Genomic DNA, 16,367 nt, shown 5'->3' with positions numbered 1-16,367 from the left:
GTTTAGCGTGATGATTACCGTAATGCACAATATTTTCATATTCATGTTTGTAGTGTCAGGGAATGTCTCCTGAGAACGTAATGTTTAAAACGAGAGCACCGATGCTGAGAAAACATCTTTGACAGAAATATCAAGTATGGCTAGATTGTAATGTGTGTATGGGAGAATGGTAAGAAATTAGACTTAAGTGTTGACAGGGATTGTGTGATGAAGAACTTGGTCTGTGTAAAACAATTTAAATTTAATCCTGTAAATATTTGGGAGCCACTAATTGCTAACATTAAATGTGTAACAATCAAAATCACTTACAATCATAGCCTCCAAATGTGATTGTACGAACAATTAGAAGTCTGTTGATACAGAAGAACCAAAAACTACTTGAGGGTAAGAAAACTACTGATGAAACCATGCATTCAACAAGTATTGTTTGAACACTTTATAGAATATTACTTCTATTACGGAGAATCTGCTTATCTATTAGTTAAGTCTGTTAAAATTCTGATGTTTACTGTAGTCAGTATGTAATATAAATGTTTTCCACATCAGAATAGTTTTCTACTTGTGATTTCAGTGGGCCACAGGTTTTGAAAAATGTTATATTCACAAAAGAAATAGAAAAGGAAGCTCTCATTAGGAAATTGAAAAATTTCTTTTGAAGAAAAATTACGACATTCTTAAGGGGAAGCAACATTCAAAATCATTAAAATTAGTCACTATCCAAAAATTCTTAACTCATGTAATAAATTATAATTAGGATGTTCTAATCCTCAATTATACATAAATGTAAGTCACAAAATTAAGTGAACATGAAGACAACTGTTCAGGACCAGAGTGTGGATATTTTCATTATTGACTGACTAACCCAGTTCTTCAGATTCCTTTTAAATGGATAACATAAGTTCCCTGAACTACTTGAGCATCAGCTAGAATTTTCACAAATATATGGCTCTACACCCCTCCCCTGAAGTAGTTGAGAGAATCCCAAATGAAATTATCCTACACAGAAGGAAAATTTTTTAGTATTTGTTCTGTGGAAATTTTTTTCTATAAAGATCTTATAAAACTTATGACTCTTCAGCAGAACGTGGGTTTTATGTCAGTTCTGCTAACTCAGTATCCAGAAATATTACTTATTTTGAACTTTGGCCAGGTTTGCATAGTGCTAAAAGTAACTAGGTGTCAAGAGAGGTTGAAATTACAATTCTGACCTTTTGTGTGCCCTCAAACACAATTCTAACTAGTATTTAATTCAGAAACAACTGGTCAGCTTGAGGGCTACAGTCTGTTGTCTTCCTATGTTACCTGTACAGCATTTTTTAAAAATTAGCATTTTAGACCAGTAATAATTATACTGCTTTTTGGGGAAATAAAATGATGCATAATTTATAGCTGAACTATTTCTTTTTCTGAAAATACATTAAAATTGCGATTGTAACTTAAGCTGAAGAGGGGATTCATTGCTGACATTAGTGTTTCAATTTTATCTCTTAATCACAGAATAATATGCATAACAAAATTTACCCTTTTAATAACCATTTTTAAGTGTACAGTTCACTAACATTAAGTATGTTCTCTTTATTGTGTAATCATCAGCACCATCTATATCCAGAACTTTTTCCATCTTACAAAATGGGGACTCTACCAATTAAAGAACAATTCCCTACTACTCTTTTTGTCCCCACCACACTTGGCAACTATCAGTGCAATTTTGTCTCTCTCAATTTGAGTACTCTTACGATCCTACAAATGTGGAATTACATAGTATTTGTCCTGTTGTACCTGACTTACTTCACTTAGCATAATGTCTTTAGGGCTCTCATCCATGTTGCAGCATTTGTCAGTATATCTTTATTTTTAAATCTGAGTAATATTCTATTGTATATATACCACATTTTGTTTATCCAGTAATCAATTGATAGATACTTGGCTTGCTTCCACTTTTTGGTTATTGTGAATAATGCTGCTTTAAAATGGGCGAACAAAAAACTGTTGAGTTCCTACTTTCAGTTCTTTACCAAAAGAACTTCTGACTTTTGTCAGAAGTGGAACTGCAGAATCATGATAATTCTCTTATTTATTATGTTAGGAATGGCCATACCATTTTCTGGATTGCCTATACTATTTTATATTCTTGTAAGCATTTTCCGGTAGTTCCAATTTTTCCACATCCTTGCCAACATTTATTATTTTCTGGGTTTTTTAATAGTCATTCTTTAAACAGGGAATTTAATTTTTTTATTTTTACCTTTAAATGTGGCTTATTTTGGTCTATTTTGATGGAGTTATGATCTATCTGTTCAGCCATTAGTGTTCTTACTCCTATTGAAAACAGTGTATTTCTAAGTTTATTATTTTCCTGTTCAGTAGCTTGTTTTGGGTGCTCCTTTCTCAACTCACTAAAACGTTTCCACAAAAATCTATCTTCTTCCTTTAAGAAGAAGCACTGAGAGTGCCAAGTGAAAATTGGAGGAATAATATATTAAGATCTTAAATTCTGGTGGAATGCATTTCTCCCTCTCCCCCAGCCCTACTTCCCATCCAAACTACAGTTTTGCTCATTCCTATATCTTAGCTTTCGCTATCATACCATGGTAATCTGCTGGCTTAGGAATCAGTTATTATGACAGAAGTAATTTTGGTGTTTATAACACTTTAGAACATAATATAAAATAGAGCTTGATTTTGAGTGAAAAAATTTGTTCATGGTTATTGAGTTTTTACGAGTCTTTATAGCTGGAAGTTAAAGTATTTACATGTCTATTTTAACATCAGACTTTTCGTATGCTTTGTAGCTGGGCTGTCGGTATAGTAGCCACTAGACACATGCAGCTATATAATTAAAATTAATTTCAATTAAATAAAATGAATTGTTCATTTTTTTAGTAGCACTTAGATACATTTCAGGTATTCAGCAGCCACATGGCTATTGATTACTGTATTGCATAACACTGATACATGAAATATTTGGTCACATTATTCAAAGTTTGAGTCTTCTCTCATTCACTTTTTCATCTTGACTATGTCTCTTTTCTATCCTTCAAGATCTTACGAAATTCATTGTATATTCTTTTTTAAAAAAAAAGCCTTACAATTTAAAAAGTATATTTAGAATTTTTAAGATTTTTAGTTTTAGTAAAGGTGTGATGTAGCAAAATTTGTGAATATTTTAAGGATAAAGAAGAATTCTCATTTGTGTTGAGAAGGTGTTAATGGGGTAAGCTCCTAAAGAATATAAATTTAGACACAGTGATTTTAGCCCTTTGAAAAAATTCGTCTATTTAGTTTAAACTGAAGGCAGACAAAGATATGAGAGTTGAGTTGGGGAACCCTCAGTTGTTATATCACCATTTTGTATGTTCTTTGACTCAGAGTATGCTTAGATGAACATTTTGGGAAGCTTTAAATTTTAAAAATGGGGTTCCCATTCTATGAAGTTAATTATTTTATATATGCTACAATTTGCTATCAAAAAGTCATTCTTAATTGTTCTCTCTAGGTTTGTCAGATACTATTTACGAGACAAAAATAATTTTATTATTTTCTAGACAAAAATATTAGGAATTGTACATTCTTGGCAATTAATTAAATCATTTAAATACTATGTTTAATAATTTCATTTTTACAGAATAGAGAACTTTTTGTACATATGGAATATTACTTAAATTGTATCACAGCAGAAATAGTTTTACAATTTGATGAAATAAATGTGTAGAATGTAAATTGAAACCTTGCTAAGTTTCTTAATGATCAAAGAGCCAGTTTTTCTTTTTGTGAGTATATTGTCTTCACTAGTCCAGTAATTGGCCCAGGAGATGCAGCTAAGCTAGACAAAGCGGTGCTGTCTATTTTGTATGCACTTCTCATTTGGTAGCTGCAGAAATACAGTTATACTAGCAGTTGGACTGCAGTGTAAGAGATGTAGAGTGGAGACAGAAATTAAGATGCTTGTTAAATTGTTACTCAATACTGAGTGGAAAGAAAAAAGATTAGGTTTGCATTTTGATTTATTTAATTTATATAAAGCTTTTAAAAAGTCACACAGAAAAGAACTACCTTATTTCACTTGATTCATGTATACTTATATATATACATTTTTAAATTTTGCCCAGTTATGTTTTATAAGAAACAAACCAAGTATTTATTGTTTTACCTTATAAATGTTGAACTGGGCCACAAAATTGGGTTTCTTTTATTAAGATTGCTAGGCTGAAGATGTGAGAATAAATTGTAAGCTTGAAGTAAAAATTGCTTACAATTTTTTTATCCCCAAGAAGAAAGACTCTGTTGTTTGATGATAGCCAAAGACTGACTGAGCATTTTGGCCATATTCCGAATTCTGCCACTGACTCACTGTGTTTTTTGGCAAGTAACTTACCTTCCCTGAAACAAGTTCTTGATTCTTTACTTCTGTTTGTAAAGTTAGCATAATAATATTGTACTGACCTCAGATGGGTTGTGTAATGGTTTCCTGCTTTAGAACTTTCCAACATAAAAATAGTATGGATTTTCAGTGCTTTGCTTTTTAAATATATTTCTAATTTTTTGTCTTTTTATTAGGTCAGTATATTAGACCATTTAAATGCAAAACAAAACCTTCATTGTGCCGTTCAAAACATACTAAGCTATTCAGCCTGGTGAATTTTTAGTTATTTACAACTTGTTAATGAGTATACATTATAAAGTATGAATGATTTTTTTGTTTATTTCAGTGTCAGAAAAAAGAAGAATTCATTGAAAGGATTCAAGGTTTAGATTTTGATACAAAAGCAGCAGTTGCCGCACATATTCAAGAGGTAATAACCTGTTTATATTTTTATTGCATTTGTTAATGAAGCTTGTAGTGAGTTTTTTATATCTCATCGAATACTTAGATATAGGATAAATGTGAACAAATCAAGGTCAAATATAGATGAGCCCTGTTTTAGACAAATTGTCTTCTCTTTAGAGAAAGTTTCTCAAATGAATCATTTTTTACCTGGCACAGTGATGACTAGAAATGTATTGTGACCTTTATCTAAAGGGACATACACAGAAAGTGTTATCTGAGAAATGAAATCTATGTCTTTGTCATACAGAATGGTCAGTGAATGGAAGCAGCAAAAAGTGAATCACTGCCTGTAATTCAAAACTTTAGTGGCGTAAAAATAGAACCTTAGTGTTGTCATTCCAGTGATTGCGTTTTGAGTCAGTGGACAATAAGTTTTACTGTAGACATTATTTCAGTATACCACGTAGTGACTTGTAACATCCATATAAAATCTTAAATCTTGGCAGTGTTATGATTGTCAAATATTTGAAGCTAATGTAATTTGTTAGGATTGGTTTTAAAGCTGCTATTTCTGCATCTATCTAGTCTTGGGCTTTCAATCTTGCGTAATTAGTAAATCATTTTTAGAACTAGAGCATGTTAAATTTTACATGTTGATTAGAGAGAGAAGTAAGGAAAGGGAAGGGAGAGATTTTTAAATAGTGAAAATTGGTAGTGTTTAAAATATGCTCATTCCTCTGTGTGTTGTGCGTTTATACTAACTTGATTTTCTAAATCATATTTCTAATCATATTATACTAATATGATTTTCCACCATTTCTGAAAGTGTTAGTTTTGCTGTTTATTGTGAAAGTTAAAGCAAAATAGCAGAATCACAGCAAAAAAATAATTATTTCAGCAATATAATTCCCATTTATTTATTTATTTTAAGATTTAATTTATTTATACAAGAGCTGGGGTACAGGTTTGAGTCGCAGGAGGGTGAGAGGATTCACCAGAGACAGAGTGGGGAGCAGAACAGGCAGATGGATGGAAAGCACTGCTGAGGGGAGCAGTGGGCGAGACAGGAGAGGTCTGCTGTGCCATGTGGGTTGCTTCCTGGCTGGCGGGGAATCGAACCGGTGCTGCAAAGGCTGTGGACAGCTTCATAGTGCTCCACTCAACCCGCTGTGCCCCCAGGGAGGCCCTCCATTCTTTTAGAAGTCTAATACTGTGAATCCTTTTCTCTTATGGTTCTATAACACAGTCATCCTAAGTGTATATTATAAAGATTTAGCCTTCCAAGTATTAAAATGTAATAAGATCTATGCTACAGGGCCTCCCTTGTGGCCCAAGGGGTTAAGATGCAACCTATGAAGCTGTCCACGGCCACTGCAGCATGAGTTCAATCCCCAGCCAGGGAGCTACCTACCCACATGGCATAGCAGACCTCTCCTGGCTCACCTGCTGCTCCCCTCAACAGTGAATTTCAGTCAGTCTGCCTGTTCTGTTCCCCACTCTGTCTCTGGTGAATCCTCTCACCCCCCACACCTCTGGCTTGTACCCCAGTTCTGGCATGCATAAATAAATAAATCTTTTAAAAAAAAGATCTATGCAACAGGGTTAAAAAAATTTTGCTTTGAATTCAAGTACACTAAATATAGTCTTATCTAAAAGGAATGTTCAATTTACTTTTTTTATGCAGTTGTTATATATCAATATTACCTTCCTTTAGGAGCGCATTTATTTATTTATTTATTTTAAAGATTATTTATTTATACATACAAGAACTGGGGTGTAAGCCAGAGGTGTGGGGGTGGGGTGTGAGAGGATTTACCAGAGAGAGTGGAGAGCAGCACAGGCAGATCTACTGAAATACACTGCTGAGGAGAGCAGAGGGTGAGACAAGAGAGGTCTCCTGAGCCATGTGGGTTAACTCCCTGGCCAGCGAGGGATCAAACTCGGCTGTGAATCAAACTCCTGCCACAGTGGCTATGAATAGCTTGATAGTGCTGTCTTTAACAAACCCTGTGCCACTAGGGAGGCCCCAGGAATGCATTGATTTAAATGATTTATTTTGGTTTGCTGGAACATAAATATATACAGAACAGAAATTTAATATAAATAGTAAACCAAATTGTGAGTCATAACCTTGTGGTCATTTGTTAATTTGAAATGTTTTTTAGAGATCATATTTGCTTTTCTAATTTTTATTACATGGAATATATAATATTTTAACTAATATACTAAAATTAAATAGACTTTTAAATGTATTATCTTTTAATTGTTTATTTTGGTTGTTTTTCTAAAGGTAACCCATAATCAAGAAAATGTATTTGATCTGCAGTGGATGGAAGTAACTGATATGTCTCAGGAGGAAATAGAACCACTCCTGAAAAATATGGCATCACACCTAAGAAGACTTATAGATGAGAGAGATGAACACTCAGAGGTTTGTGTGTTTCTTTCACTTATGAAATTTTGCTTCCCAAATAAAGGGAAAAAGTAACTTCAGAGATTTTTTAGAATTGATACTGTTTCTTAGGAACAGGTAACAAAATATATTTATTGTTTTGCATGCAACATAGGAACCAGAAAGGACTTACAAGAGCCCCAAAATGCTATTAAACATAGTGCAATTAGGTTTTCTTCTCTCCTTTCCTTTTAAATTATTCTAAGTTTGTCCTGTGTGTTTTTTTAGTTATCCCCATAGCTTTGGCAACAGTACAAAAGTGTGAAACTGAAAATTTCATTAATGTAAGTGGAAAAATCATTACCTCGAAGCATAAGAATTTGCTTAAGGTTAATTTCTTAGTCTTATTGCTACATTCTAAGGTTGGAAAAAAAATACTGTAATAAAGGGAGAATAACAGGTATTTTGAATAAAATATCACACAAAAGTTTTCAAATTTTTGTAGATATTAAAGGAGGTATGATTGTAGAGAATTATAAGTTCCTTTAAGAGTACTTTGCTTGGGCCTCCCCGGTGGCGCAGCGGTTGAGCGCTGGGTTGCGAAGCTGCCCGCAGCCTCTGCGGCACCGGTTCAATCCCCGGCTGCTCCCCGGCCACCGGAGGAGGGTCCCACATGGCGCGCAGACCTCTCCTGCCGCCCGCTGCTCCCCTCAGCAGTGTACTTCGGTCCTTCTGCCTGCTCTGCTCCCTGCTCTGGCTCTGGCTCTGGTGAATTCTCTCACCCTCCCACGCTTCTGACTGTAACCAGTGCATGTATAAACAAACAAACAAATAAATAAATAAATAAAAAACATGCCTCTATTAAAAAAAAAAAAAAAAAGAGTACTTTGCTTTTTAAAAAGTAAAATTGCACTATTTTTATTGTAATCTCTGAAAACAGCATACAATTTTTAGAGAAGTGTAAACTTCAGTGCATATTGTGGTGAGTGATTTTCTTGATAACAGACCAAAGTATGCTGCCACTGAGGAGAATGTATAGCTTTGATAATTCCCATTTCCATGGGAGAGATAGTTTTGAGCTTGTTTATAGAGGATTAGATTACTGTTGATATAAATTAAAAATAAATAGAAGAAATTCCTAAAGATTTTTTTTTTTCTGAACAAAATTTTCATGTCTCTATATTCAGTTCTGATAGGAATTTTCAGGTTTTTATCCAGCAGTGAAAGAGAAAATACAGAAAGTAAATTAAAAAACATTTTAGAGCAACAGTTAATTTTTTTAAGAAGTTAAAACAGTGAGACCAAAAGAAGAAAAGAGAATTGAAAACATCCCTAATATCTTTCAAACTTATCCTGAGAAAGTTAGATCATTTCATTTTCAATCTGATTTTTGAACCATATGTTGTCTCTCATGTCTTTTCAGTGCTTTATCTGTTTTCTAGAACATTCCTCTATTTGCATTTCAAGACAGTAAAGATATTTTAATAAGGTGTCCTCCACCTTCTGCATAATTACTAAAAATTTTTATTTGGGTTATTTTATAACTGAATGACAGCTACAGATTTTTTGATTTAACTTACATGAAATGATTAATATGACTGAAGAGAAAGACATTATTTTGGAGAAATGTGAACAAAATACATATCTGTATCAAAACTGAAAGGAATATGAAAAACAGGGGTTTGAAAATCTTAAAGTTTATTATCATTCCTCATTAAGCATTTTTAGTTTAATTTGTTTTTCTAAGAAGGAAAAAAATGGTGGGCTCATTCTCTGGACTCAGGTATTCAGGAAACACATTGGTAACTAATTTAAACCCAGTCTTTTTTGGGAAAGAATGTTCAATTTGTATTTCCATTGGACTAATAAGAAAAAAATAATTAAAAGTAAATAAAAAATTTAGGCAAATGTAAATAGTATATAACTATAATAATTTTGCATCATTCAGTTGGATTGAACAAGTTATTTCTTCGATTTTCCCTTTAACTTTTTTCTATCTTGATTAATCTTTTGTTATTAATTGTTTCACTTCAATCTGGAAAGTATAATTTTGTCACCTGTTTATAATTACTCTTCACTTTTTTATAATACTGTGGTACAAGTAATCTCTTCTGTCCTCTTTCTTTTACTATTAAAAAATGGAGATTTTAGTCAATTTATGTTTGTAACTGTTACGCAAACTTTGTGTTACAAGATTTTCACATACTGTCACTACGTCTACAAGGAGGTTTGCATCCCATCAAAGGTCTATGGAAAATGGAATCAAGAAGCATTGAGATATGGGAAGCAGATGGGAACTAGTATTGTAAGAAAAGACATAGAATACGTAGTAAAGAGACTGCCTTGGTGTCTCCTCATCATTCCTAGCTAGTTGTATGATATGGACAAATTATTCTCTGCCTCCGTACCTTACCTACAGATTGAAGAAGATTGAACTAATCTTCTGTGGTTAGATCCCTCTGAGGTCCGTATTCATAAATCTAGAGCAGTGATTGTTGTCCATGTCTGCAGTGATGGCAAGATTGTATTTCTGCAGTATCCAATATGGTAAAGGATTGGTATGGCTGTTGCACACTTGAAATGTTGTTATTGTGACTAAGGAAATGAGTCTTTTTACTTCTTAAATTTGAAATTAAATAGTAGCCATTTGTGTTAGTGGTTACCATATTGGACAACACAGTTGTATACATGTCATTTATGGTTCATTTCTTTCCTTATTGATAGGTCTTTTATGCCTTTGCAACAGTTGGTATCTGGTGTAGCTATTTTACCACAATTGATTTCTTTTGTTACAAAGCTAGAAAGAGAGAAAACATTGTCTTATTCTAATAATAACTAATCTGTGAACTATTGACTGAATCTTTAAAAGATGATAGCTAAATATTAAAAAGTTAAAATATTTTTGACCATTAAATTTTTTTGATATTGTAGTACAATGCTTAGACTCAAGGAACCATATTGATGTGTTTAGTTCTCTGGCATTTAGAATACTAAAAGTGATTCTATGTTTATTTCTCTATTTCCTTAGACTATCATAGAACTCTCTGAAGAGCGAGATGGTCTTCATTTTCTGCCCCATGCCTCTTCAGCTGCACAGTCACCCTGTGGTTCTCCTGGCATGAAGCGAACAGAAAGTCGACAACATCTATCAGTAGAACTGGCAGATGCTAAGGCTAAGATAAGAAGGCTTAGGCAGGAATTGTAAGTTGCTGATTTTCAAGGCTCATTGTGTTTATTTGGCTGCAGAGGTGACTTAACCAATATTTTTAAGCTACAAAATATAAATCAGTGGTTCCCAATTGCTAGTCTGAGTCCGTTTTTCACTAGCATTTGTCAAAATGAGACAGTTAAGGATACTGGCATAAAATTTTACAATTTAAAGGATGCCCTTTATTCTGAATTTATGTCCTTTATATCTTTCTAGTGTTAAAATATCCTTTCTTTTATAAAATAATTCTTCCTTGACAAATTACAGTCTGTTTAATGTTGTATTTTTACATTCTGTAAAATCTAAAGTACTGGGAACCACTAATACATGTCAATAAGTTTAGCTCTTTTATAATTAATATTATGAAAGACTAAATTGTTGGCTTACCATATTAAAAGTGTGTTGTGTGCATTTCATCTGCATGATTAATATACCTGAGCCATATACTTAAAAATGGTAAATTTTCAAATTGGTTAGTGCTAATGAAATTTTATTTACTTTAAACTATCATTACAGAAAGGTCATATAAATGTCACCTAGGCATTTTTGGTGAATCACATATAAAGACATGCCAGTCTCTGCTGCAGATACTTTATTTTGCATTTAAAAAAGAACAAAGGATTTTTATGTTTTGGACTTTTTTCTTTCTTTTTGTTTGTTTTCTTGGAATTTGGGTTTCAGAGTGTAGATCTTAAATTTAAAGCCACAATATAGCAATTAAGTTTATTTACAGATTATTAAAGCATTTAACTTAGGAAAGTGCATGAATAATATGCAAGGTACAAAAAATATACCATCTATAGGAAATTTGAAAACAAAAAAATACAGCTTTCGTTGTGGATGTCTGCATTATTATGTATCTATTGAAGTGAACACGCCCAGGATATTCTATAAACAGCTGCACCCGGAAAATTAGGGAAGAGATTGCTGTTATTAGTTTGACTGGCAGTTAATGGATAGCCTAAACAGTGAGCACTAGCTTGTTCCATATAATTTAGCACAATCTTCTCCAGTCTTTAGATAAAGCATGCAATTAGAACTGCAGTGATGGTTGGGAATTTATTTAACATTTTGCACTATATTAGAATTTGATTTTTTAATAAAATTTTCTTGATCATGGAGTGTATTCAAATTTCAAACAGCTTGGAAAGACTGATAAAATTTTGACTTCTCAAAATTTGATTTGAAAATGTAAATGAAAATTTTAATGAGCAATAAATATATAACAGATACAGCAAGTATTTCCAGTAATAGATATTTCATTAAATACTAACTAATATCTTTATTACCCTTTGAAAGTATGTTTCTTCACAGTTTTCTTCTGTTACCATTTGTTGTAAATCTTTTTGTTGGGACGGATCTTTTCTAAAATGATGAAGTATAGAAATCATGGTGGACAAAAATAGCTCAGGTTGCCTTATATATTATAGGAACTATATAATAGCTACTTGTAATGAGAACTGCAAATTAGTAATGGCCTACTTATTTATGGGTGATATATAATAGTTGCTCTTGATTTATTAGCACACAGAATGAAAGTAGTATTTGCAATTCAGATGGAAGAAGTAAGACCTTACAATACAATTTCACGTCTATGCAGTAGTTAACACTATGAAGAACTTTTTTCAATAATCCTCTCTGCCTTACATGAATCCCTGTTGTCAGAATTTTTCTCTCATACAAACTATAACAACACCTTTGTGAGGTAAAATTCACATACCAGGAAATTCATCCTTTTAAAGTGTGCAATTCAGTCATTTTTAGTATATTCAAAAGTGTGCAACCATCACCCTCTAATTTCAAGGCATTTTCATTATCCCAAAAGAAACTTTATACCTATTAGCAGTCACTCCCAGTCTCCCTTTGCCTTGGCTCCTGACAAGTACTATTTTTATACTTATGTGATTTTTTTGTGACGGGCTTCTTTCTTGAACATAATGTTGTCAGGGTTCATTCATATTGTAGCATCTATCATGGTTGGTTGTTTTCCATTATATGAATAATATCACATTTTGTTTATCCATTTATTAGTTCATGAACATTTGAATTGTTTCTGCTTTTTGACTATTACAAATAATGGTCCTGTGAAAGTTAATGTGAGCCCTTTTAATTGGGTATAGATTTTTCACTTTGTTTACATGTTTGCAATGAGTACTGGATCACATAATAACTCTTTGCTTAACCTTTTGAGGAACTGTTAAACTACTTGACTGTACCATTTTACATTCTTATCATCAATGTATGAAGATTCCAATTTCTCTATATCCTCATCAATACTTGTTTTTATATACCTTTTTGATTATTAGCCACCCAAGTGGTTGTGAAATGATAGTTCATTGTGGTTTTGACTTAGGATGTGTGATGACTAATGATGATACATATTTTTTTCTATGTACATAGGCCATTTTTATATCTTCTTTAGGAAATTGTTCAAATCTTTTGTCCTTTTTAAGTTGTGAGATAAACTTGTTCATTAATTTTTTGAGATGTAATTGACATGTAGCTTTATATTGGTTTCTGTTGTACAAAATAATGAGTCAACTATTGTATACATTGTGAAATGATCACCACAGTAAGTCTAGTTAATATCTATCATCTATAGTTACAGTTTTTTATGGGAATTTTTAGGATTGCTCGGTAATTTTCAAATATGTAATGTAGTTATTAACTATGTTACTAATTAGTCATCATGCTATACATTACATCCCCAATAAACTTTTAAGCAGATTATTGAAATAATGTGAAACTAGAGGTATATTTGAAGTATGTATAGTCTGCAATTGAAATTAAAAGTTTTGATTGTTTTAGAGTTGAGATAGGAAAAGTAGTATTAGGAAGATTTCATAGAAAGCTACAATTTAGCTGATGTAAGACATTAACTAGTTTGAAAAGGCTTAATTTAGTGTTCTAGGCAGAAGAAACTCCAACAAGTTTAATAGCCTAAAGGGCATGGCAAAAAAAATAAAGTTGAAAAATGATGGAGTGGATACATGAAGATCATGTACATAGCACTGAGAAGTTTGGACTTGAAACAGTGGCTATTCATTGGGGAGTTTTCGCATAGGAAAGTAGACACATTTATACTAGCCAGGCACATTTGTACTAGCCTAGTGGCAACTGCCACCAGAATTACTTGAAAATTTTAATTATGTTACAGCATAATATGCAGCATCAAATAGTAGTTGAAATTCACTATATAATATTGCCCAGGAAGAACATGAAGAATTAGAAGGATGAAACCTGAAAAACATAAACATTAAAGCACTGTTTAACTAGTTAGAGGCAGACATCACTATTTACCATGTAACCCAGTTGCGTCAGCTAAAAATGAAACTGAGAATATACTCTAGAGAGAGCCAACGTATAATCAAGTGCCTGAACTTCAGAGATATGCTGCCTCAGTATGAATCCCGGCTTTTCACTTCTTAATGGAGTTAATTCATTTCTCTAAGTCTGTTTGTTTTCCTTGCCTATTAAGTAGGAATAATAATTTTTACCTGCTGTATGGTTTGTATGTGAGGTAAATGTGTAAAGTGGAACAATGTCTAAGATGTAAATACTCAGTAAATTTAGGCTGCTATCACTATTACAATTTCATTAGAGGGCGCTTGTGAGAACTAAGACCTGGCAACATGTAAAGTGCTTAGTGAAAGTGCCTGGCACAGATTATGAGAGCTTGTTGATTTTTAGCTGAAAGATGGAATTATGAAACAAAAAAATCAGCAAAAAGGTAAGCGAATTAATATGTAGAAAAGTAGAAAAATTTAAGACTGTGGAATCATAGCAGCTAAAGAAGAGAAAATGTCAAAAAGAATGGCATTACCTATTAAATCATTAAATATTAAAGAGTTTCAAATTCTTCAAAAAGATCTAAAATTCCACTGAATTGAATTTGATAGGATAATTGCTTATGGGAAACAATCTTAGAGGGAAGATGTCAATGGAGGTCTCATTGTTACAGTTACTGCTATTTTATTTCAAGTCATACTTCACATACACCAAAGTGAATTTCAGGTGGATAAAAGAACTAAATGTAAAAAATGAAAAAATGATGAAATAACCACAGAGAAATATAGATGAGCATGTACTTTTTTTTTTTAAACATTTATTTATTTACTTATATAAGCACTGGGTACAGTCAGAAGTGCGGGAGGGTGAGAGAATTCACCAGAGCCAGAGCAGGGAACAGAAGAGGCAGATGGACCGAAATACACTGCTGAGGGGAGCAACGGGCGCGACAGGAGAGGTCTGCGTGCCATGTGGGACCTTCCCCGGTGGCCAGGGATCGAACTGGCGCTGCAAAGGCAGCGGGCAGCTTCGCAGCCCAGGGCTTAACCGCTGAGCCACCAGGGGAGGCCCAGCATGTACTCTTTGAAGAAGAGCTTTGTGTGAAGCAAAAGTAGTAGTTTTAGAAAAGAAATGATTGCTGATAAACTTATTATCAGGGAAATGCAAATGAAAACCACAATGAGATGCCACCTCACACCTCTACACCTGTGAGAATGGCCCATATTAAAAAAACAATAAATGCTGGGAAGGACACTGTGCAAAAGGAACCCTCTTACACTGCTGTTGGTAATGTAAATTGGTCCATCCACTCTGGATTGTGTGGAAGACCCTCAAAACATTACGATCCAGTGATTCCACTCCTAGGAATCTAACATAAAAACATGAATTCTAAAGGAAACCTGTACTCCTATGTTTTTTGCAGCACTATTTACAATAGCCAAGATATGGAAACCACCTAAATGCCCCAAAACAGATGAACGAATCAAGAAGATGTCTGTATATACACAGTGATCAAAAAAGATACACTCATGTCATGTCTGGCGAGATAGATGGAGCTGAAAGTGTTATACTAAGAAAACTAAATGAAAAGGAAAATGATAAATATCGGATGGTTTCACTTATATATAGATTATAGAGAAACTGAATAGAGGGTCAGAAAAAACCCAGGACTCAAAAGCTGACCATAGATCTGAGGCATAACATACAGCAAGTGATAGGGAGGGAGAGTGGTCAAAATGAGAGGGAAGAACACATGGGGCTATGGAGATGGATCACTGGTGCTATGATGGAGGGAGAATTACAAGGACTACACATGAGGGGAGAAATCAAATACCAGGGTGGTATTTGGCGCAAGGGGTTAAGACGCAACCTATGAAGCTATCCACAGCCACTGCAGCACAAGTTAGATCCCTGGCCAGGGAGCTACCCACATGGTACAGCAGACTTCTCCTGACACCCTTTGCTCTCCTCAGCAATGTATTTCAGTCAGTCTGCCTGTTCTATTCCCTACTCTGTCTCTGGTAAATCCTCTCACCCCTCACACCTCTGGCCTGTATACTCCAGTTCTTGTATGCGTAAATAAATCTTAAAAAGAAATCAAATACCAACATTAAGAACAATGTAGAAAAAAATAAAAAAATACCAAAAAATTAAGTGGTTGCTATATTTACAAAAAAGTTTAAATATGTAAACATTCAAGAAAAGTAAAGTTAAAATTACTTGACAATATTTCTCAAAAAGTTAAACATAGAATTTTCATAAGAGTCAGTAATTCCATTCCTAGGTTTATTGCCAAAAATTGAATACAGGGACTCAAACATATACACATATATATGCTCTAGTGTCTGTCTCTCACTCCTCTCTCTCTCTCTCTCTCTCTCTCTCTATATATATATATATATATATATATATATACACACACACACACACATATAATATGTGTGTATATATATATTTATGTTTTTTAAATTTCTATTTTATTATTATTCTCCCTTCAGGTGTAGTCCCCATAAATCTCTCACCACCACCACATCAGTGGTGAACCATTACCATAGTCACTTTGGCTTGTCCCACCCCTCTTTTCACCTTCTTTGCTGTTATCTTTGCTCTTTTCTTCAAATCTACAATCAGCTTGTAAATTTTGGGTTTTTCCTTTGTTCAGCTTTCCTGTGTTTAACCTTAAGTGTAATTATTCAATACTTTTCTTTTGC

The 16,367-nt window shown here is 33.4% G+C and overlaps 1 protein-coding gene across 1 annotated transcript in view; it reads left to right on the top strand.

The window, feature by feature from the left end:
- CCDC88A (coiled-coil domain containing 88A) overlaps nt 1-16,367 on the top strand; it is a 154,918-nt gene that overhangs the window by 42,951 nt on the left and 95,600 nt on the right. Inside the window, exons 6-8 of the mRNA XM_054687742.1 lie at nt 4,710-4,793; nt 7,059-7,199; nt 10,189-10,361. Coding sequence (XP_054543717.1) covers nt 4,710-4,793; nt 7,059-7,199; nt 10,189-10,361 — 398 coding nt within the window. The remainder of the gene's footprint in view (nt 1-4,709; nt 4,794-7,058; nt 7,200-10,188; nt 10,362-16,367) is intronic.

Source organism: Talpa occidentalis, unplaced genomic scaffold, assembly GCF_014898055.3.
Source record: "Talpa occidentalis isolate TD23 unplaced genomic scaffold, MPIMG_talOcc4v2.1 talOcc4.5, whole genome shotgun sequence".
Classification (NCBI taxonomy): domain Eukaryota; kingdom Metazoa; phylum Chordata; class Mammalia; order Eulipotyphla; family Talpidae; genus Talpa; species Talpa occidentalis.
The sequence above is the reverse complement of the archived record's forward strand: the minus strand, read 5'-3'. Positions and strand labels throughout refer to the sequence as shown.